General features: G+C 31.8%; 1 protein-coding gene across 2 annotated transcripts in view; it reads left to right on the top strand.

Moving 5' to 3' along the window:
• Positions 1-23,328, top strand: part of LOC136985688 (corepressor interacting with RBPJ 1) — a 60,385-nt gene that overhangs the window by 16,306 nt on the left and 20,751 nt on the right. The window contains exons 3-6 of one of the 2 annotated variants that reach the window (XM_067283018.1): positions 9,160-9,236; positions 11,863-11,870; positions 19,345-19,409; positions 22,577-22,625. In XM_067283018.1, the coding sequence (XP_067139119.1) occupies positions 9,160-9,236; positions 11,863-11,870; positions 19,345-19,409; positions 22,577-22,625 (199 nt within the window). The remainder of the gene's footprint in view (positions 1-9,159; positions 9,237-11,862; positions 11,871-19,344; positions 19,410-22,576; positions 22,626-23,328) is intronic. The other variant, XM_067283017.1, reaches the window with a different exon arrangement.

Raw genomic sequence — 23,328 nt, 5'->3', positions numbered from 1 at the left:
CATATGAACTTTGAACTACAGTCTCGACCCTAGGTCAACGATGATGTCATCCACCCACCAGACTACTTCCAAGAAACTCCAAACGCTCTCGCCTCTCCTAACCTCGAGTGATAAATATTGTCACGCGTCTAACACGCATCGGGATAGCTATTTTATAAACAACCTCTATATTATGTATTGACGCAACGGTATCACCTATTGATGTAATCGTTTGCGAGAAAGAGTAATTTAGCAATCTAAAAAAATTTAACATACCTCTACCCCCTGCTTATCAATCTAATCTTTTAAAATCACACTAACTAAGTGATGATTTTAAAGAAAGCATGGAGTGAATGTGAAATCTGGAAGTTAAACCCCTACATTTCTAAATTATTTCACTCCTGATATACAACTGCTTAATCAACAAAATTCCATAACCAAAAAAAATGTTGACCCTTGACTGGCAACTATCGTCCCCTATCTGTCAATAAGACATTATTCCCTCACAGCCGGTAGATCAACTTGCACGATAATTTACAGTTAGCGTTCGAGCTCGTCATTTGTTTTGAATCCTGGGAACACCTATGGCCCTAATTGCAATCCGTTGTTGGTCACGTGACCGGTTTTCTCATCAAGAACCTATAAAAGATGCTTCCTTCCTCCCTAAAGGGCTCTCCAATCATCTCTCCAGTACGACATGCACTGCGCCATCAACTGGACCCAAAAAGTTTCTAAGTTTTTAAGTGCTAGTGTCCAGACTCCGACTCCATTTACCGGACTCCGTCTATTACAGAATTTATAAAGGTATGAACAAATATTTGTAAACTCTCTCTCTCCGGACCCCCTTTTTGTATATGAGGGTAGAAGTGTAGTTTTGTTCGTTTCGATTTTAATAAATCTTGTTTTGTTATAAAATGGTGTCTTTCTTGACTGTCGGCTTTGCCTTATCGTCGACCCCATCCTTCCTCCTCCTCCACTCGCGTAACGCACTGTCGACGTAACAGCCATCCTTGACAAGTGAGTTGCCGAAAAGGGAGGTACGACTCCCTCTTACCTCCCCAGGATCTCACATATTCAATTGGCTAGATGTCAAATGAAACCAAGAAACAAATGTCTGAAGATGGGAGTCTTTTGTCAGATTTTTTGTTTTTATTTTGAGCTTCAACATTAGTTATTCTAGTTCTCTGTCTACTTAATTCCCTTTAAACCTGAATGGCATCCTTTTTCTTTCTCCATGAACAGGTGTGTACAATTTACTGACCACAAAAACTAAATTATTGTACATGTTTGAATCTATCATATGTGCTCTCTCTCCTTATAATATTGTAGAATGTTGCTACTTCTATCCTCTTATCAGCATAATTCTCACAGTTCCACATATGTGAATATGGATATTGGACATACAACTGACTGGTGTCATGTTCTGATGACTTTTTTATATTAAGACCAATTGCTAATCTTCATATGTGTAACCACTGATCTTCACATTAACAATAAATTTTATTTTGGCATGTGATCATTATTATAATAATGATATTTTAATTGCACATATAAAATGTTTGTCAGAAAGTTATCATTATAAATAGTGTCTGACATTTATGATAAATTATAAATTTTTAAAAACTCTAAACACATTACAAGAGGACTTATATCTGGTTGTTTGTGATGAATCACATCCAGTCAATGCAAAATTATATCAGTTCTGTTATTTCAAATTGTACTGTCGCTGAATAATATGATATGATTAAATTTTCCAATCAGAAAGAATCAAACCTCATATTCACAGAAGAATATTATTAAGATATTGAGAACAGCTGATTAGTTAAATTATTTAAACAGTATGTTCTTCACACTGATTTATCCATATTAACAACTTTTTTCACTTTTTCTTCATAATGTCCAATTAATTAACATGGTTGATGATGACCATTCAGAATGTCTGACAGTGTAAGTAATAATAGACAATCCTGAAAAAGTTATGTTGACATCATTTTAGCATTTGTACATATCCATTCTTGAGTATTATTTATATATAGATAGCAATATAAGATATTCTGTCACTTTGGAAGTAAATTTAAATATACTATTTACAATGAATATAGGAATTTGCTATAAAAACTTGTTCTCTAGCATTATGTTAATGCTTAACCTTATTTGAGTTTCTGAATTTGTAAATGGTTTTAGTATTTGAAGTATATAGTGAATGATTTTGAATCATTCACTATATACTTCAAATTTGGCTTTTTTTTTTTATCTCTTTATAATCTTTTAAATTCCAAAGAGTATCAGTTTTACTTTCCTGGCTTTGTTATATATTGGGTTGTTCGGAAAGTAATTTTGTTTTTTCCATAGAAAAATAAATGCAATATTCTTATAATAAATAAGTATTTTATTGAATTATATATTGACCATTTTGGTCAAATACCTGTTGTCATTGTTTCTGGTAGTAGCATGATTTCACATTCGTAAAAATTTTGATCGTTGTTTCCGAAAAACTGATCCAAGTGATTTTTGACATTGTCATTTCAAGTACAGTACATGTCTTACAGTTAAAAAAAATTTGTATAGACCGGAACAAGTAATAATCTGTGTGTGCCTTATCTGGCAAATATGGTTGGTGTGATAACACAACCCATCTAAGCTATAACAGTTTCTGACGAGTTACCAAACTTGTGTGAAATTTGGCATTATCATGGTAAAACACTACACTTTGTTCGTTGATCAATTCTGGCCTTTTCTGTTTGATGATATTACTCAATTTGTTTACTTGATGGCAGTACACTTTCGAATCAATTGTTAAATTGTCTGGTAAAAGCTCAAAAAAAAAATTTCTTTAAAATCCCACCATAGAGATCATCTCCCTTTAATAACATGTGGAACCCATATATCGAGCTTTGAAACGAAACCAATTCGTTTTAAGTAATAATAAATGGTTCAATTTAACAGATTTAATCTCTTAGTGATTTCACGTGTTGTTATACGGCAGATTGCTTCAATCAGTACCTTTATTTTGTTTTCATTGGCTTCAAATGGCCATCCAGAATGTGGTGTATCTTCGATATTAAAATTGCCAGAACACAATTTTGTAAACCAGTTTTGGCACTGTCTTTCTCTCAACACATCTTCTCCAAACATGTACCAGAAGTTTTTCTTGTTTGAACAGCATTTTGATTTTTTAGTTATAAAAAGCAAAATATGCCAAAAATGATGCTTTCGATTTTCCATATTTGATGGGTCACCGAAAGAAACAATTGTACGGAATCAAACAAAATTTTTTACAAATAAGTGTTAAAATGTCAGCTGTCGAAGTATATAATGAAAATGTGGTTTAAAATAAAATTGGCTGGTAAAAATACATCTAATTCCTTTAGTAATAAAAAAACGAAATTACTTTCCAAACAACCCAATATAACAGAGGGAAAGTATGGTAATCAGTCAAAAAATGATCCCCCAAGATTTTTACATTTTTGGACATTTTGGACATTTCAAGGACAAAAAAAGGAGTGGATCCTTGAAGCATTAAGAAATGTAAAAACATTTAGGGGTTTTTTGTATGTTAGTGTTATGTATGGATGTTAGTGTGTGTGGGGGGCATGATTTTGTTCTCTCTCTTTGAAGCTTAATAACTCCTGTGCTTAATAACTTTTGTTGAAAATTTCTGAAATTTTGCAGGGAGGTTTGTGTATTAGAGGGATTGATGCTGTTAAATTTTGGTGGTTAAAGGTTCAGGGTATGGGGTGATAAAGAGGGTTGTGTGACATATCTCTAGTAGGGTCAGACTTAATGATAATTTTCCTTGTCATTAACATTTACAGGTTTTTTTTATAAAACTCATCTCTACCTCAAAATTAAGATTTTTGCCATCTTATAATAATTAAAAATATAAAAGGTTTCTAATAATAAAATATCATAACAGATGGCACCACATACACAGTTTTAAATCCTGCTAGGAAAGTTAAGCAACTTGTTGCTGAATTTTTTTAAGTGAGGGCAAAAGATATGAAAAAAACCAGTACATAGTGGCTTAGATGTGAATAGATGTGGAAAATGTTAAATAGTAACAAGTATATTGACTTGGGAAATAATAGATTTTTGCTTATTTTCTTTTATTTTGTGTTTATTTTCATGTCACACAAATAACAGAAATTTTTCTTGATGCAATGACAGAGAAATTAAAAGTTGTCAACTTTTGTATTTGTTTCAACTTCTAAAATTGCAAGCGTTTACATAAGTAGTTTAGAAATATCAACACTGTTAAATATTGCAACATAAAATTCAGTTTTTCAAGATATATTTTTAACATCTTTATGTTATTATATATTACTATCGAGACATAATTATTGTAAATAAGGGTCAAATAATATGATTAAAAACATTGTTTTTTTATTATATATTTAAAATTTTGAAAATGAATTTAAAGTTATTTTGAATATATATGCTTATATTAATGTAATTTATATTATTCAATTCTTTTATGAACTGACATTTGATAAAAGGAAGAACGTGTAAAATTATAAATAATATGGCAAAGAATTTAAATGATTATTGTAAATTAAAGAGATATTCTGTTAATTTTGAAACTAGAAAATGGATTTAATATTAATTGATCATTGTTAAAGGATACTATAATATAGCAATGGATTGTTACCAACAAATTATTTTTTTCATAACTGTTAAAAATAACAACTGGTGTCAAGTATATCACATGTTGTGTGTTATTGTATGAGTAACAACTGGAGAACAGTCAGAACAGTGGATTGTATAAAAATACTTGATAATATTAGTCTTCTCCCTTGCCAACTTGGAAAACCTGGGTTTGTTTCAGATCAGAAACACAGTGATTTTAATGGGCCATCTGTCTTGGATGTGTTGGGTCCCACCCCTCATCACCCAGTTGAATCCATAATGGACATGATTAACAAAAAATGGTCCTCTGGTGTCCACAGGCCAGAAAAAGTCAAAAATAAAAAGAACCTAGATTATGGCAGTCAGTGGTTTTGAAACTATCACATAATACTAGTAACAATTGTTATTTTTAAACAATAATATCTTGTTACTATTGTTTACAAATAACTTCTATGCCATCACTATTGTAATACTCTATGTTGTGTTACTGAATAAACAATATATAACATATGAGTCTTTTCAAAGACATCTTTGATTTCAATCTTATTTGGTTTGCCACCACTTCATGTATGTGACATCACAGATATAGGCTGACTTCCACTTAAATAAATACAATAGAGTCCCGTACAATGCGAGGGATTTATTATGCATTATAGGAAATTGTGTTATCAAAACCTGCATTATCACATGATTTATGAAAGTTTAAACCTTGGCCTATAAGTTGAAAAAAAAAGTATACCTCTGATAGGCAAAATTTGAGGATTGTTGCTTGCTTTATTTGCACGTTGTATGGGACTCTACTAAAGCTTTTGAAGATTTGGTTAGTTTTTAATTTATACATTAGGTTTAACTTAAAATAATTTTTGTTTATTAGTGTGAAATCTGCGAATTTTCAAGAAAAAAATGTAATGCAAATTTTTTTTGAAAGATTGTAAACCTCCACCAATAGAAAAACTATCGAATAGTTTCAGATCAGAGGTCACACCAACTGTCAGCAATCTGATGGGAAAGTTGACACATAGGTGTCAGAAAATGTGTTGTCATCGTCAACATGGATAATCACATGTTCCCTTTCCCACAACAATTGAATAAAAGCTCGAGACCCGGAAGCTCAGGGCAATCCAAAGGAAGTTATACTTGTCAATGTGCGCATTCCGTCTCCCGGACCTTCATACAACGGACCTGATCTAATGAAAAGGAGAAGATTCTGGTAGAAGAGAGATCATGGCTTCAAACTTCCATACAGCTTACCATATCGTCTAGAGCTACGATTCCAACGAACTGATCGACGCATACTGTTTGTTTCCTCATAGAGGTATTTTGAACTCTCTCTCTCCAGCAACGGGAATAGGCTTAGCCTAGAGCGGCCCTTTATATATATATATACATTATATATACATATTTAGTATTTAATTGCATTTAACTGAATTAGCTTTTGTAGACCTTCTGTATGTTAACTTTAGACATTAATAAAAGCTTAGTTATTTTATTTCACCTGCCTCTTGTCACTTCTAACCACCTGTTGACTTGCTCACCTCCTTCACCACTCAATAAAAAGCCATCTGAAACAACAACGTTGGCAGTCTTTGCAGACTGTTGCCAAGTAAGTGGTCAGTAGGGATTAACCCCTGGCCCATAGTTTCTCACATTAGCATTTGAAGGAAAATAAAGAATTTTTGTATCTTAAAATGAATTGTTTATTGTTTAAGAATTTATTTTTGTTGTAATTTAAATAGATGTATACATGTGTCAGATGATAAAATCTGACACTGTCTGATAGTATATACATCTAGTATTATATCTAATTTGGCACAGGCTTTGAAATACTATTTGTCTATAATCTTCGGTATTCATTACATAAATTTATTTAAAGACTACGTATTCAAAAAATTTAGTTATATTAAGATAAAAATAATAATGGTTATTAGTAGAACATTCTGAAAACAATAATTAGGAATATTTGAAAAGGCTAAACCTGGAAGTGCTAAAAATAGACACCATTGAAAAGAGGTTGAAAATAGAGTTAAATAATGGATTTCAGAACCTCAACACAGACAGAAATTCAGAAGAAATTTGGAATGATATAAAAATTCAAGTCAAAGAAGGTGCTACAAAGTTCTGGATGATGATGGAAAGAAAAAATACCTTGGATCACTGAGGAAGTGTTGCAAAAGATGAATGTGAGAAGAAAATGGAAAAACATAAGCAACATTTACTAATGAAAATTACAAGATGATAGCTAAACAGGTGAAAATCTTGATCAAGGAAAGCCAAGGAAAATTGACTAAATTAACTTTGCAAGGAAATAGAAAGAGAAAACTTATCTAAGATTTAAGGAAGATATACAAAAACATTGATGTAATTTCTGGTAAAAAAACACAGACAAAAATTGTTTGCAGTAAAAGATGAAAAGAGAAATATGGTACTTTAAAAACACAGACAAATAAGAAGGTGGAATAGCTATGTAACACAACTATATGACAGAGAAGACAGGACTGAATGTGAATTCAGAGAAAGGGAGATCCTGGAATTTTTAGAGACGGAGATTGAAGCATCACTAAAGAGACTGAGAAATAGGAAAGCACTGGGAGTTGATAGATACAAAGATACAATGAATGGTACTGTACAAAGAGAACTGCTTAAATTAATGGAAACAAAAAACAAAAGCATTTCAATGATTCTCTTCAAAAAAATTCTAAGCAGAGACAATATCCCTTTTGACTGGGGAAGTTCTATTTTCATACTAATACCAAAGATAATAGGGACAATGGAATTTGATAAACACTAAATTATAAGCTAAATAAGTCATGTTTTCAAAGCTCTGATAGATATCTATCATACATAGAAGAGTAGAAAAAAATATAGGCTAAACATGGAGATATGCAATTTGGATTCAAAAGGAATAGTGGAACTAGAGAAGCAATAACACTACTAAGACTAACAAGTAAAAAAATAATTGAAAAGAAAAATAAAACATATCTATGCTTTGTCAACTACAAAAAGACATTCAATAATATCAACTACAAGGTGTTATTTAAAATAGTAGTCAACATAGTAATAGATAGAAAGTTAATAAATATTATTGGCTAAATATATATAATTCAAAGAGCAATAGTCAGGATAGAGAGGGAGGAATCCAATTGGATTCCAGTGACAAAAGGAGTAAGACAAGGATATTGTCTATTTCCATTATTATTTAACCTATACATGAATGGATGGTGAGAGAGGCATTTAAGGAGGAGGAAGATGGAGTAGAAATTAATGGATGTCTAATTAGGTAAAGCTCCCACAACAGTGGGAAAAATGTATCCAAAAAATGGAGGATACATGAAAAATAAAGAAAAGTCTGAAAAATAATGTGATATATTTGTTTTTCCAAAAATAAATCAATCTGATTTATAAAAAAAATGTTGCTTGTGACTTTCAATATGACCCTCATAATAACAAGATAAGTTAATGATACAGTTTTATTAAGTGAATCAAATATATAAGTATATTCTGCAGACCAAGGAAGGTCTGTAGAATATACTTAAGAGAATGAATAAAATTGAACTAGAAAAATACTATATGAAAGTAAATAGCAGGAAAACAAAAGTAATGAGGATTTCAAGAGAGACAAATGCTGAAGTTGATTTACAAATCTCTTTGGGGTCCACAGAGTTGGAAAGAATGAAGAATTTGAATATCTTGGAAACTGGATTACAGAAGATAATAGATGCAGCCTTGAAATTAAAACTTGAGTACGCAAAGCAAAATCAGCTTTCTTTTGATTTTCTCACATATTAACAAATAGAAGCCTGAGCAGATGTCTCAAACTAAAAATTCTTAAGACAAATGACATGGATTGTGATGACCTATGGATGTGAGTCTTAGCTGTTGCAAAGGAAATAGAAAACAATAAACTATGATGCCTAAGAAAGATGGACAGGATTAACTAGACAGAGATGATCACAAACAAGGAAGTACTTAAATGATTTAGGAAAACAATTAATGACCAGCGTTAAGCAAAGAAAATATGCATTTGCTGGACTTTGGTTAGAGGATCTTCAGGCCAATTAATGAAGACAGTAATAGAGGAAATGGTAGAGGGAAAAGGGCTAAGAGGAAGAAATGGAGAGATAACATCAAGGACTGGTTGGGAACTCATCTGAGGAATGCTCATAACAGGGGAAAATGGAAAGAAATGGTTTGTCAGCTTCAACTCTCTAAGAGGATTCCATAAGAATGGAATAGAGTAGAATTCTGTACATAATAATTTAAATAAAATTTAATTTTATGAAGTAAAAAATTTATATACAGAATTTTAAAAAATGAATTTACTTTATAATTTTGCATTCTATAGCAATTTACTTGTATGCTATAAATATGTATTAAATAGCTGAAAATTTGAATTCAGCAAAGTTAATTATAACATAATATATCAATCATTACATTTATAATTACTATAGACTCATATTAGCAATTTTATTAATTTAATCTTTTATGTTTTTCTTTAAAATATACTGTAATTAATAAATTTAGAAAATAATTTATAAAAATTATTTATAATTTCAGAGCTCTTCTAAGCAACGAAAGTAAAGATAAACTTGCTCTCAATTTTATGTATGAAGCTCCACCTGGTGCAAAAAGAGGTAATTCAATACAGTAGAGCATCGATTATCCGACCCCCGATTAACCGACCGCGTTCTAGTCGGCAAATTCAAATGTCCGCTAGTGATGTGGCGCTACAATATTTGGTTATGTCTTGGCTACTTTAATATTATTTTTGTTAAATTTTTGCATGTTTTAGCTGGCAGCACTGGCTCTACCATGAAAGGGAGGCTAGTATTTAAACCAGGCCTAATACACTATACTAATAATGTATTTTTTCATACTTTTCGGTTATCCGACTTTTCAGTTATCCGACCAACCCCAGTCCCCAATTGAGTCGGATAATCGATACTCTACTGTATTTCTTGTAATTTTTTGAGATCAATGAGATCTATACAGAAATTTGAGTTTGAGAGTTTCAAAGGAACATGATTGGTGAAAACAAGTTATACAACAGATTATGTACTATAAATACTATGAAAAGAATAATAAATAAACATAGAAAATAAATCAAACTGTTGTTGTTTTGAGACTCATCTTAAAAAGAGATCAGTGCTATAGCTAGTGTTCCTACAGTGTAAGTTTGTTCTCTTTTTCTTTGGTGTTGTTTTTCATGAAATTTAAATTCAATTGGAACTACAGAAGGCTTTAATAATCTCTTCATGAAATTCTGATATGTAAAATACTTTTCAAAATATCTCAAACAAATATATGTGCAGTTTTTAGGTTTGAAGTTCTCACATTTTAACTTTATCAGCCATTCGTGTATTAATTTTAGATTTGAATATGAAAATATATTCCATTTTTTAACTTGAAGCTTTCATGCTGTGATTGATATAATCAAGTAGTGCATAACATGAATTTGACATCATTTTCTTTTACAAATCCAAACTATTTGATTGTTTTCATCAGATTATGTGAGTATGTTGCCATCTGTATAGATCTCATTTATTATTATTAAATATTAGTTATTTTTATTATAATCAGATTATTTTTATTACTTGAAAATTGTTAAAAGTTTAAAGTAATGATTAATATACTTTTAGAAATTCTGCTATACTTATCAGATTCATAATCATTTTAAATAGTTAAATGACTTTCCTTGATTTAACAGTAACGATAAAGTATTTAGGATGTTGTTCAAGATTTTAAAACATTTTCTTTAATTATTTTAAAACAATTTTTTAAAATATTTATTGATTTTAGTATTTTTTAATCTTTAAATAACTTTATTACAAATATCTTGAACATTTGCTTGATTTACAGTGATTTTTTTGTCTATTTTAAAATGGTAGGAAGAAGTTTTTTAAAAACAAATTTGTTAAATAGTTGATATTGCAAGTGGCTGCATTATGAAAATATAATCAATAATAAGTATACAAAAGGAAAACAATTACAGTAGAGCATCACTTATCCGACTTAATTGGGGACTGGGGTTGGTTGGATAATTGAAAAGTCGGATAACCGAAAAGTATGAAAAAATATGTTATTAGTATAAGTGTATTAGGCCTGGTTTAAATACTAGCCTCCCTTTCATGGTCGAGCCAGTGCTGCCAGCTAAAACATGCAAAAATTTAACAAAAATAATATTAAAGTAGCCAAGACATAACCAAATATTGTAGCGCCACATCGCTAGCGGACATTTGAATTTGCCAACTAGAACATGGTCGGTTAATCGGGGGTTGGATAATTGATGCTCTACTGTATATATTTTTGTGTTTCCAGTTTTGATTTATGAGGGTTGATGGATAAATAAGGTTTCTTACTGCAACTCCCACAAAGTGCAAGGATAAGAATGTGTGACCACTACCACTATTTAGTAACCACAAATGTATAGTCTTTGTGTGTTCAATCTCAGTTTGTTGTGTGGAATTATTGTGTAACAGTCAAGTAAACATGAACTTGTTTTCCTCATTCCATACAAAATAGTGATCAGTGATTGAATTTTTAGTGTTGGAAAGTTGATGCAAAGATAAACAGTCAATTCAGGCAAATATTCTGAAATTTTAAAACCAACTCAAGAAATATATTTTCAGAGTGATGTCAGAGAGTACCATCTTTTTCTTGTAACAAGATTATATATGACCACACTGCACGTTAGGAAATGGAAAGATGCTTAAGAATCTAAAGTTACCAGTTATTCTGCACTCTCCTTACAATTCAGATCTGACACCAATAGACTTCTGATTGTTCCCAAAATTCAAATAGATCAAAGTGCCTTTTATTAAGCTAAAGGAACTTTATATCATACCCTGAAATTAAAACTCCCATAGGGAATGGAGATCAAGAAAAAACTAAAAAGTTTTTCATGCAAAAGCAAACTGAACATTTGGAAAAATGTATAATGAACATATACAATTGAAACAAATTATTTTTTTTTTGCTTTTTGAAACTGGCTGTATTGTTCTAACTAATTATAGTAAAGTGGAAACTATATTTATCAATCAACTTTTTTGAAATTGAAACATCCTCTTACAGTATTTTCATTATATAAAACTGGCTAGCATACAATATAATGTTACTAAATAATATACTAGATTCTATATTATCATTTTATGTTCAATTTTTAAAACCCTGAAATATAATTTATAGTATTTTTTCATAATGGAAATATTAATATACATTTTTTTTCCTCCCCTGTTTAATGTTGAACTTGGATATCTTCAGAACGCCAAGTAAGTTGAATTATTATATTTCACTTTTATTATATATTTATATTGTTATATTTTACTTTTTATTAGTAGGAAATGAAATATATATAGCAATAAATATTAATAATTTTTGAATTGGTTATTTAAGTATATAATAAGAAATTAAATAATTGTTTAGAATTTTCAGAACTTTTATTTAATTTTTGGGTTTATTTAAAACATTAAATTGCTTACTGAAGCAAAACTGAAAATTTTATAAATTAAACATGATAATTAATACTATGTAATGTATCAGTGTACTATGAATATATATAAATTTAAAAATAACAAGATAAAGGTAAAAAGTAGGAAAATAATATATTTCCTCATAATTAATATTATTTAATTGTGAGGAATTGATTTTTATAGAAGTATAAATAAATAGTTACACTAAATAACTTTTTATTTAGTGTAACTATTCAATGTTATATATACTCGTAGGACAAAACATTATTCTCTAGAAATACAAACAAGTCAAAGTTCATACCAAGATACAAAATTCTTGGAAGAATGAAGTTTCAAATTTCTGTAGATGATCTCTTCTGGATCTCAAATAAACACTTCTGAATATGGAATATTTTCTTTACAATGCATGGAAGAATCATTTTATTAGTAAAAGTTTTGATTGATTGATTGATGTGAAAGTTTAATATCTCAGAAATGTAAAATGACAATCTAAAATTTCTTTGTTATAAAAAGCTTGGATTAACAAGGATCTAACCACTGTTTTTAGATAGTCAAAATATTCTTTATTTAGAAATGCTTTTAGTCAATCAAATGGCCATCTTTGGCTAATACCACAAATACAAAACAATGATGTAGAATCTTGATTTGAATTCAAAATTGATTCATTAAGTTCTCTCTATTATCACATATAAAAATTCTTGTTTTATATTATATTATAAATTTTAGAAAATAATATCTGTTTAAGTATTTATTTTATTCTTTTTTAATATAAAATAATAATAATAATAATAATAATAATAATAATAATAATAATAATAATAATAATAATAATAATAATAACTCTCCCGTGGTCACCACCTGGTCGTGGTGGGAGAGCCCAGTAATTTTACTGATCCATAGGGCAATGCAGGCTGGAGCATAAGCTCCTGGTAGGGACACCCATGCCAGTAAGGTCTATGGGGAGAAATGAAGCTAAGAGTGACCACACCCACATTCTGTGGAGATATTCATCATGGTAATAACTAGATCAAAGTGTGATACCGGCTCGGACGTCGCCCGGGTTAACAAGGTCCGCGTTCGTGGGTTAGGCAGAGGCTCACGTTCGAAAAATAGGCCACAGTCTCCCTTGGTTACCGGTGGCGAAAGCAGCACCGGCCCAAGCATGGCTACTGCAATGCCCTCAACAGATGTGAGGAACCAACCCAGCCTTGGTGTTTCTGTGGCAATGCATCCACAGACCACAAAGGCTGGAAAACCACGCCAACGGATGAAATGGACAGTAGAAATGAACGAGTTTATCATCCGTACTTATTACACCATCACAAAACTCGAAACAAACATGACAGCATACAGACAACAACTACACCATAGATTCACACAACAGTATCCTCATCTCACTGTCACCGAACAAAGGGTTGTTGATCAAAAAAGAACAATTATACACAACAACCTTATTCCACAAACAACACTTGAACTTATCAAACAACAGGTTGCTGATCAAATACATCAACAGACAGAAACATCTAACATTAATGAAGATCATGTAACCTGTCAGGATAATCCAGCAACAAGCATTGATAATAACACACATACAACAATTACCACTAATGATACTACAGACACTTCCTCATCCATCACTGATAACATAGACATGGATTTAGTTAATACGCTCTCACTTATATTTCAGGAAACACTCACTAAATATACAGGCACAGATCCCACACAAAGACCACGAATACCAAAAATCAACACGTCGAAGGAAGTAGGAAAAACACTAAATTATGTAAACACTCACTTACTACCACACTACATTCATTCAATTTCTACACTCGCAGACATTCATACATTAGTTTATGCTGGGGCAGTCACAGTAGTGACACACCATGGACTGAAAATACAATCACAGACAAATACACAGAAAACACAATTCTATCACAAGCCTGCCTGGCAGAAAAGAATAGAAACACAAATAAATGACATTAGACAGCAATTAGGCAGGCTAACACAATACACTAAAAACAACATAACACCCAAATTAAGGAAACAGCTCAAAAACATTTTTAAGAAAATAAAAACGCATACAAAACATGAACATCACAACACACACATTACAGAATACATTGATACACTAAAACAAAAACTTGCTGCCAAAGCACGTAGACTCAAACGATACAAAACATGTACACTACGAAAACAACAAAATAAATTATTTACAAACAATGAAAAACTCTTTTACAGACAAATTAATAACAAAGCAAACACTGATACACAGCACAGTGGCACACCAACAGAAGAAGAACTCACAACATATTGGTCTTCTCTTTGGTCCAGTGCTGTCACGCACAATGCTGAAGCAGGCTGGATTGAGGAGGAGAACAAAAACTTACACAACATACCAACTATGCCCTGTGTTGAAATAAGCATACATGATTTCCAATACACTGTTAACAGAACACACAACTGGAAGACACCTGGTGTAGACAACATTCACAATTTCTGGTACAAAAAGTTTACATCACTGCACCAGGAGCTAGCTAAACACCTAACACACATCATCATCAATCCACAAGACATGCCAAATTTTCTTACTCAGGGCATCACCTACATGAAACCTAAAAACAACAATACCACAGACCCCACACAATACAGACCAATTACATGTCTCCCAACACTCTACAAATTATTGACATCCTGTATCGCAAACAAAATATACAAACATGTTGAAGAACACGACATTCTAACAGAACAACAAAAAGGTTGCCGTAGAAATCACAAGGGATGCAAAGAACAGTTACTCATAGATTCAGTCATTCTACGGCAAGCACACAAACAACACAGAAACATACACATGGCATATATAGACTACAGAAAAGCATTCGACAGTGTTCCACACAGTTGGCTGCTACATATTCTACACATGTACAAAATACATCCATCACTCATTACATTCTTCCAAAACACTATGCAGCACTGGAGAACAACACTACATCTCAGGGTTCATAACACTTCCATACAAACAAACCAAATCTTTATTAGGCGAGGAATTTTTCAAGGAGATTCCTTGAGTCCTCTCTGGTTCTGCCTAGCCTTGAATCCATTATCCAACATGTTAAACAACACACAATATGGCTACAATATCAGGCATGAAAAAACAACACAGTATACACTGTCACATCTCATGTACATGGATGACATAAAACTTTATGCATCCACACAAAAACAACTTCATCAACTCCTACAAATCACACATTCATACACCAAGGACATACAAATGGAATTTGGCCTAGATAAATGCAAAACAGTTCACATAGAAAAAGGAATCCTGAAGAAAGAAGATTTTGCGCTTGGAAATGGAGACATAATTGAATCCATGGAAGAGGGCGAGTTCTACAAGTATTTAGGATTCCAACAGGCCAAACTAACAGAACATACACAAATAAAGCAAAGATTAATTAAAGAATACCAAAGTAGGTTAAATGCTATTCTCAGAACACAATTAAATGCAAAACACACAGTTAAAGCAATAAACACATATGTCATCCCAGTACTCACATATTCTTTTGGAGTTATACATTGGACTCACACAGATCTCGAGCAACTCCAAAGGAAAACAAGAACAACACTTACTAAGCATAAACAACATCATCCTAAATCCGCCACAGAAAGATTAACCCTTCCACGTAAAGATGGCGGACGTGGCCTGATTGACATAGTTAACCTTCACTACAAACAAATACAGTCACTGCGAGAGTTTTTCTACAAAAAACAAGAAACATCACAATTACATAAAGCAGTAACTCTAGCAGACTCGAATAACACACCATTAAACTTACACTCTCATAATATGGACACAACACAACATATAAAAAGCATAGACACCATTAAGCAATCGTGGGCTCGAAAGGCACTCCATGGCAGGCATCCTTACGATCTGGCCCAGGATTTTGTTGACAAAACTGCGTCAAACAGCTGGTTAGCTCGGGGATGCCTCTTTGGGGAGACGGAAGGATTCATGATTGCCATACAGGATCAGGTCATAAATACTAAAAACTACAGAAAACACATACTCAAAGATGCAACACTCACAAATGACACATGCAGAAAATGTCACATCATGCCAGAAACTATACAACACATCACCTCTGGTTGCAAGCTCTTGGCACAGACAGATTATTTACACAGACATAATCAAGTAGCAAATATAATACACCAAGAGCTTGCAAAGAAACACAAATTAGTAGACATCCACGAACCATACTACAAATACATTCCACAGACAGTATTGGAAAACAACACGCACAAAATGTACTACGACAGAGCCATAATCACAGATAAAACAATTTACCACAACAGACCAGACATCACACTCATTGACAAACACAATAAAATCACATACATTATAGACATATCCATTCCAAACACTCACAATATACAAAACGCATGCACTGAAAAAATTAGCAAGTACACAGAACTCGCCCAGGAAATAAGGCATCTGTGGAGGATGGATAGGGTGCTTATTGTACCTGTTGTTCTCTCCTCTACAGGTGTCATACCACACACACTACACAAAAGCCTGGGCACATTAGAATTGAATAGAAACACATACATCACACTACAGAAGGCCACTATATTGAATACATGTCATATTGTGAGAAAATTCCTGAATACAGACACACACACTGATACACTTCTTTAATTTCTGTTTTGGTTACTATGCCTTGACTTTGGTCCGGCATAGTACACAGCCACTGGTGTTAACCGAGTATATCTCACTTAACCCAACATAATATAAATAATAATAATAAACACTGTTAACAGAACACACAACTGGAAGACACCTGGTGTAGACAACATTCACAATTTCTGGTACAAAAAGTTTACATCACTGCACCAGGAACTAGCTAAACATCTAACACACATCATCATCAATCCACAAGACATGCCAAATTTTCTTACTCAGGGCATCACCTACATGAAACCTAAAAACAACGATACCACAGACTCTACACAATACAGACCATTACATGTCTTCCAACACTCTACAAATTATTGACATCCTGTATTGCAAACAAAATATACAAACATGTTGAAGAACACGACATTCTAACAGAACAACAAAAAGGTTGTCGTAGAAACCACAGGGGATGCAAAGAACAGTTACTCATAGATTCAGTCATTCTACGGCAAGCACACAGACAACACAGAAACATACACATGGCATATATAGACTACAGAAAAGCATTCGACAGTGTTCCACACAGTTGGCTGCTACATATCCTACACATGTACAAAATACATCCATCACTCATTGCATTCTTTCAAAACACTATGCAGCACTGGAGAACAACACTACATCTCAGGGTTAGTAACACTTCCATACAAACAAACCAAATTTTTATTAGGCGAGGAATTTTTCAAGGAGATTCCTTGAGTCCTCTCTGGTTCTGCTTAGCCCTGAACCCATTATCCAACATGTTAAACAACACGCAATATGGTTACAATATTAGACACAAAAAAACAACACAGTTTACACTGTCACATCTCATGTACATGGATGACATAAAACTTTATGCATCCACACAAAAACAACTTCATCAACTCCTACAAATCACACATTCATACACCAAGGACATACAAATGGAATTTGGCCTAGATAAATGCAAAACAGTTCACATAGAAAAAGGAATCCTGAAGAAAGAAGATTTTGCACTTGGAAATGGAGACATTATTGAATCCATGGAAGAAGGCGAGTTCTACAAGTATTTAGGATTCCAACAGGCCAAAACTAACAGAACATACACAAATAAAGCAAAGATTAATTAAAGAATACCAAAGTAGGTTAAATGCTATTCTCAGAACACAATTAAATGCAAAACACACAGTTAAAGCAATAAACACATATGTCATTCCAGTACTCACATATTCTTTTGGAGTTATACATTGGACTCACACTGATCTCGAGCAACTCCAAAGGAAAACAAGAACAACACTTACTAAGCATAAACAACATCATCCTAAATCCGCCACAGAAAGATTAACCCTTCCACGTAAAGATGGCGGACGTGGCCTGATTGACATAGTTAACCTTCACTACAAACAAATACAGTCACTGCGAGAGTTTTTCTACAAAAAACAAGAAACATCACAATTACATAAAGCAGTAACTCTAGCAGACTCGAATAACACACCATTAAACTTACACTCACATCATATGGACACAACACAACATATAAAAAGCATAGACACCATTAAGCAATCGTGGGCTCGAAAGGCACTCCATGGCAGGCATCCTTACGATCTGGCCCAGGATTTTGTTGACAAAACTGCGTCAAACAGCTGGTTAGCTCGGGGATGCCTCTTTGGGGAGACGGAAGGATTCATGATTGCCATACAGGATCAGGTCATAAATACTAAAAACTACAGAAACACATACTCAAAGATGCAACACTCACAAATGACACATGCAGAAAATGTCACATCATGCCAGAAACTATACAACACATCACCTCTGGTTGCAAGCTCTTGGCACAGACAGATTATTTACACAGACATAATCAAGTAGCAAATATAATACACCAAGAGCTTGCAAAGAAACACAAATTAGCAGACATCCACGAACCATACTACAAATACATTCCACAGACAGTATTGGAAAACAACATGCACAAAATGTACTACGACAGAGCCATAATCACAGATAAAACAATTTACCACAACAGACCAGACATCACACTCATTGACAAACACAATAAAATCACATACATTATAGACATATCCATTCCAAACACTCACAATATACAAAACGCATGCACTGAAAAAATTAGCAAGTACACAGAACTCGCCCAGGAAATAAGGCATCTGTGGAGGATGGATAGGGTGCTTATTGTACCTGTTGTTCTCTCCTCTACAGGTGTCATACCACACACACTACACAAAAGCCTGGGCACATTACAATTGAATAGAAACACATACATCACACTACAGAAGGCCACTATATTGAATACATGTCATATTGTGAGAAAATTCCTGAATACAGACACACACACTGATACACTTCTTTAATTTCTGTTTTGGTTACTATGCCTTGACTTTGGTCCGGCATAGTACACAGCCACCGGTGTTAACCGAGTATATCTCACTTAACCCAACAAAATAATAATAATAATGAATAAGATGTTTAAATGTTGTTCAAACAAATTCAAATTCATAATTCTTTGATATAAATTTAAACGAATTTTAATATCACATTTATTAAATTTATCAAATATTACAGAAAGAGGATGATGAACCAGAATATAAATTTGACTGGCAAAGAAAGTATAATGCACCCAGAGAGGAGTAAGTATTTATAATTTAAAATTTTGGAATTTATTTTGAACTTAAAACAGATGATACACTAATTACTAACCAATGTGATAGGTTAGCTAGACTAATTACTGCACTTTTAACAATAGAATTTTTAGAAGAACACTGACATTTTGACTTTGTTCATGGATCATTCTCAGACATCGGAAGTCAAAAGTGGAGTGCTAGGTGTGGAAGGACAAAGGGATAGATTTAGGTAAAGTAAACAATTGGAGAAGGCTGGTTACAATGATGGTGATTGATGTGACAAAATGAGGAGATAATACCAGGCATGGGGGAAGGGAGTCCTTGTCTCTGCTGCTTATACATTCATTGATAAAGGACTGATTGTAAATTTTGCAGTGTTTGCACATGATGCTGGTGTGGGAATGGTGAGAGGTGGTTCTTATGATTTTGACCACTTGTCAATCTATCTCTATGCCAGGAAGTTGTGCATAGGAAGACAGAACTTCTTTCTATGCCACTTCTTTTAATGCCATTTTTGTGTGCAGTGAATCTCGGAGGGTGACCTATTAACCATATTGAAAATGTTAGTGGTCTAAAACTTCCCCTTAAAAGTGCAGTAATTGCTCAAACTTAAAGCATGTTTACAATGACAACTAATGAATATACAGGTATCCTGCATACAACACAGTTTTCCTCTAACATGGTTTCAAAATTGGGGATATCTCCCCCACACAACAAGACTTCCAGTTTCACTCTAACATGAAATCCTCTACACAAAATTTTACAATTTTTCAGTGTAAACTTCATTATTCAATATTTTTTTTATTCAAGTAAGCACACATGTTATCTCAAATTTACTCACAGATTTTAGAATATTGAAATTTTCAAATTATTTTGTGCTTTTCATCAAGTTTACTTTAATAAAAACTGATATGACAAGGAAGGAAAAATTGCACTAACTTTTCCTATCAACCAGGTGTTGTTGTTATTGCTTTCAGACTAGCCCTTAAGACTATCACTGTGTCTTGTTTTTATAGATTAATCTTCATGTGTAGTAAAGTTTATTTAAACATTTTAGGTAAATGTTGTTAAACTTTTTTTTAACTGTAGGTAAGCAATTGTTTGTAAAATGATGAACAAAATAAGAATAAGGCAGTATCCTGGACAATTTGGTATTCAAACACAACATGAAACTATTTGAACAATTTGGTACTTGGTAATTTCGACTTACAACTTGAACAATTTGGTATTCAAACACAAATTCTGGAAAAAAAAGTTGCTCAGTGCTTGAACTGAACAAACACGATCTGCTAGAGCAAATTTTTGATTACTAACATATTTTTATTTAGTTATCCATAAAAATAAAAAATACAAAAATATTGCTGATACTTTTGATCAAGATCAACAAAAAAGCTGAGATGATGATACTTTGTAAAAAGAAAACACCTTCATTTACCTAAAATGAAAATTAATGCATAATATGGTACTTTTTCTTGTGATTGCTAGTTAATTATTGATTGGTAATAAATTATTGAATGCTTTAATAAACATAGGTTTCTTAGTAAAAAAAAAAGAATAGTATACTTTTTCTAACTTCTGAAACGTAACCCTGTGTTTTGCATTAGTCCTTTGTTTCGTATAGCATGGATTCGCATAACATAGTACACTTTTTTGGAACATAACTACTATGTTATATGAGGGATGCCTGTATGATATTAATGTGGCTCTGTAGTATTTAAATTTTTTAAAACGTTACAAACAGATTAATTATCAAACTAATCTGTTTGTAGTGTAACCACATTACAAACAGATTAGTTTGATAATAAACAGTAAATAAATTTAATTTTTATCATTATAACTTAAGTTTGTTTTGAAATTGATTTTATAAGTGAAAATATACACAATTTCTTGAAAAATTTTTCATTATCAATATTAGTTGAAAAATATAACTGAAAAGATTTCAAGACAGTCTTAGAAACATGAGACAAAAAAGTTACTTATTGTTTCATTTACTTAGTTTAGTATAAAAAATTTGTTTTTTCTTATACATAACAGCCTTTTTGTGCTTGTTCTATATTCTTGATTTTGTTTTTATAACATTAACCTAATATAGTGTGTAATAATTACAAATTAAAGAACTTTGTATAATTGAAAGTCAATTTTATTTGTTTTAAGAACTCTTCAATATGCACTCAAATAGAATTGTTCAGTTACTGTAAAATTCTTCATACAGCTTTACCTCAGACATCTAAATAAATGGTTTCAGTTGTCTGATTGTAAGAATATTACAGCAAAGTTTTTCCAGAAATATCTCTATTGTGTTGCTTCTGTTTCTTGGCTTGTTTGGCTCTTGGTCTGTTTCATCAAGCATTTGTAAGACCAGATGGCATGCCAACCTCAGCCATTTGTGAGTATGAGGAATCTGAACTATATTTGTGTATCTGTTGCAGGATAGCATATGGTGCCTGTAAGCATATGGTCTCCATGCTTAACAATATCATTGCATATATCCAGGCAAAAGTATTAGTACCTACAAAGTACTAAAAATTTCTTTAAATTGAATTGTGATTGCACAGGAAATTGTCTCTTTGTTATGATATATAATTACTTATCACCATTGTTAGTACATCTACAACTTAATAAAGTTTTGTTTGATTGCAAAGCCTCTTTCTTGTCGCATAACTTTGTTGTTAATGAGTGTATTTATATTCAATGAATTTAATTATATATATTTTAGAAAGTCATCTCTTCTTTATTATATTTATTATTTTGATATATAAAATATTTATACAATAATTTGAATGGCCAGTAATTTTTCAAATTTGTTTCTAAAATTTAATAATCACTTCTTTCAAAGTTTACTTGGTCTATCTATGAAAGAGTTGTAGAGTAATTTGTAGAATGAAATTCATTTACCATGGCTTTGATTTTATTTTATGATTATCAAGAATGTTTATGAAATAAATGAATTGAACTAATGGTAAATTAAATAATTTAAATAAAAACTGTACAAAAATAGAAAATTCAACTGTAAATTCATATCTCATTGAAGAGTAGCCATTTTATAAACTCCTATCTTTTCAGATCTATTATACAAATAGTCAAAACTGTCTAGTCTATAATTATAATTAATTAAAAAAAAAAAAAGATTTATTTTAATGAATGTTTAAAAAGTAACTTTTAAATTATTTCAGCTTTGCTAAAGACAATAAAGATATTAAAGATCAACCTTTTGGAATTCCTGTAAGTATTAATCTATTTATTAAAATAGATTATCTGCAGAATAAAGCAATGATTCCAATTAGTTTTCATAGTAGATCATTAAATATATTAATATTTTCAATACCAATAAAATTATCATTGTGTAATTTGAATATTTTAATTAATTTATGTATAAATACTATAAAGAGTACAGATCAAAACATTCTTTACTGTTAATGATATAATAAAAATATATTAATATCGTTTTAATTTTTGTATAAATTCTCTTGTAAACTAGCAAAAGATTTTTTCCTAATCATAAATCTCTAAAGTATTAATAGTAATTATACAATTACTAGAAATTTCCCTGTCAAATATGACAGATACTTTTTATGAAAAAGTAGAGATTGAAGAATTGAGAAGAGTAGAGATTTCAAGAAATTCAAGAAGAGTTGCTAATATTTCTATTTGCTCAAGTGTAATTTGATATGATGCTGTTTCTGCAGCCCTTGATAAAGCCTTTCTTACTTGATTCTGCTCAAGATGAAGTTTGAGGCCTTCAGGGGTCTCAGTTGTTGTTATTCTTTTAGATCTAGAAAATTTACCTGACCAATTTTACTCTTTAGCTTTCCTCCTCTAGGCATTTTTTGTTTGTTTGTTTTTTTTTAGAAGCGAGATAACACTTTCTAAATAATGGACTTGTTAAATCATTACTTCCAATTGGATAATAGAAAGTCTTGTGTTC

Source organism: Centruroides vittatus, unplaced genomic scaffold (genome assembly GCF_030686945.1).
Source record: "Centruroides vittatus isolate TY-2023 unplaced genomic scaffold, ASM3068694v2 contig_975, whole genome shotgun sequence".
NCBI lineage: Eukaryota > Metazoa > Arthropoda > Arachnida > Scorpiones > Buthidae > Centruroides > Centruroides vittatus.
Note: the sequence above shows the minus strand (reverse complement) of the source record. Positions and strands in the feature narration are given on the sequence as shown.